The sequence below is a fragment of the Gracilinanus agilis genome, chromosome 5 (genome assembly GCF_016433145.1).
Source record: "Gracilinanus agilis isolate LMUSP501 chromosome 5, AgileGrace, whole genome shotgun sequence".
Classification (NCBI taxonomy): Eukaryota; Metazoa; Chordata; class Mammalia; order Didelphimorphia; family Didelphidae; genus Gracilinanus; species Gracilinanus agilis.
The window spans coordinates 117,106,538-117,107,505 of record NC_058134.1 but is presented as its reverse complement, the minus strand read 5'-3'; the positions used below and the strand labels follow the sequence as shown (position 1 = coordinate 117,107,505).

Below are 968 nucleotides of genomic sequence, written 5' to 3'. Positions count from 1 at the left end.
TTCCCCTCTTTCCCCCTTTTCCCCCATTCCCAGGTTCCCCCTCCAGATGCTTCCCAAGCCTCCTTACCCCCCCTCCCCGCCCCCCTCCCAGCGGGGCGCAGGGCAGCCTCTGACTAACGGCCGGCTGAGGCACGCGCCTCGCGCCCCGCCCCGGGGTGCTCTGGGCGGGATGCAGGTGTGTCGCGGTGCTCCCATCGGCGTTGGGCGAGGTCACTCACCGGGCCAAGAGTTCCAGGAAGATCACATTACAGCAACAGCCTGCGAACACCAGGCCTACAGCGCAGGCCGGGTGCATGGCGGCTTGGGGATCCCCAGAAGGTGGATTTGGGGGCTGGGATTAGGGGTGGCCGGAGTGGGCTGCCTAAGCCGCCGTCCCTGGGAGCCGGACTGCTCCGTCCACTGCACCCAAGAACATCGCCTCCCGGGGCTCCCGAGGCAGCGCCGACTTCCCACTCCTCCGGAGGAGGTGTAGTTTCCAGGTTACCCGTCCCCATTCAAAGGAGGGGGCTTGCCGGGAAGGGCGGAACTACAGCTCCCAGAATGCCAAGCGCTCCCACGTGGCAGTCCACGCGGAACTAGCCCGCTGGAGAGGCTGTGGGCGCCCGTGATACTCTGCGAGAGCTTCGCTTGCTGGGATTTGAAGTCCTCTTGCTGTAACTAGAGTGGCTTTTCAGGAGAACCACTGCCAGGGGCTCTCTGATTGCACTCGCTGTTAATCGCCCAGAGAAAGAAGCCACAAAACTGTCCATCTGAAGGAGCTGCTGTAGCAACGGAGAAGCTCGAGCAGATAAGCACTTAAGTGCCTGCTGTGTGCCAGGCACTGTACTATAACCTTCGACTAAGCTCAGAATCAAACTAGTTTTTCCAAGAATTTAATATTAGCTTCCACACGTTCAATTAACTCTGTGAGGTGATGAGCAAAGAAAATATTATTCACTTTCATCCTGCAAATAAGCAAAATAAATTTG

The 968-nt window shown here is 58.7% G+C and overlaps 1 protein-coding gene across 1 annotated transcript in view; it reads right to left on the bottom strand.

The window, feature by feature from the left end:
• SLC35B4 (solute carrier family 35 member B4) overlaps positions 1-447 on the bottom strand; it is a 35,457-nt gene extending 35,010 nt beyond the window's left edge. The window contains exon 1 of the mRNA XM_044677454.1: positions 219-447. Within this exon, the coding sequence (XP_044533389.1) occupies positions 219-295 (77 nt within the window). The 5' untranslated portion in view covers positions 296-447. The remainder of the gene's footprint in view (positions 1-218) is intronic.
• Between the last annotated feature and the right edge of the window lie 521 nt (positions 448-968).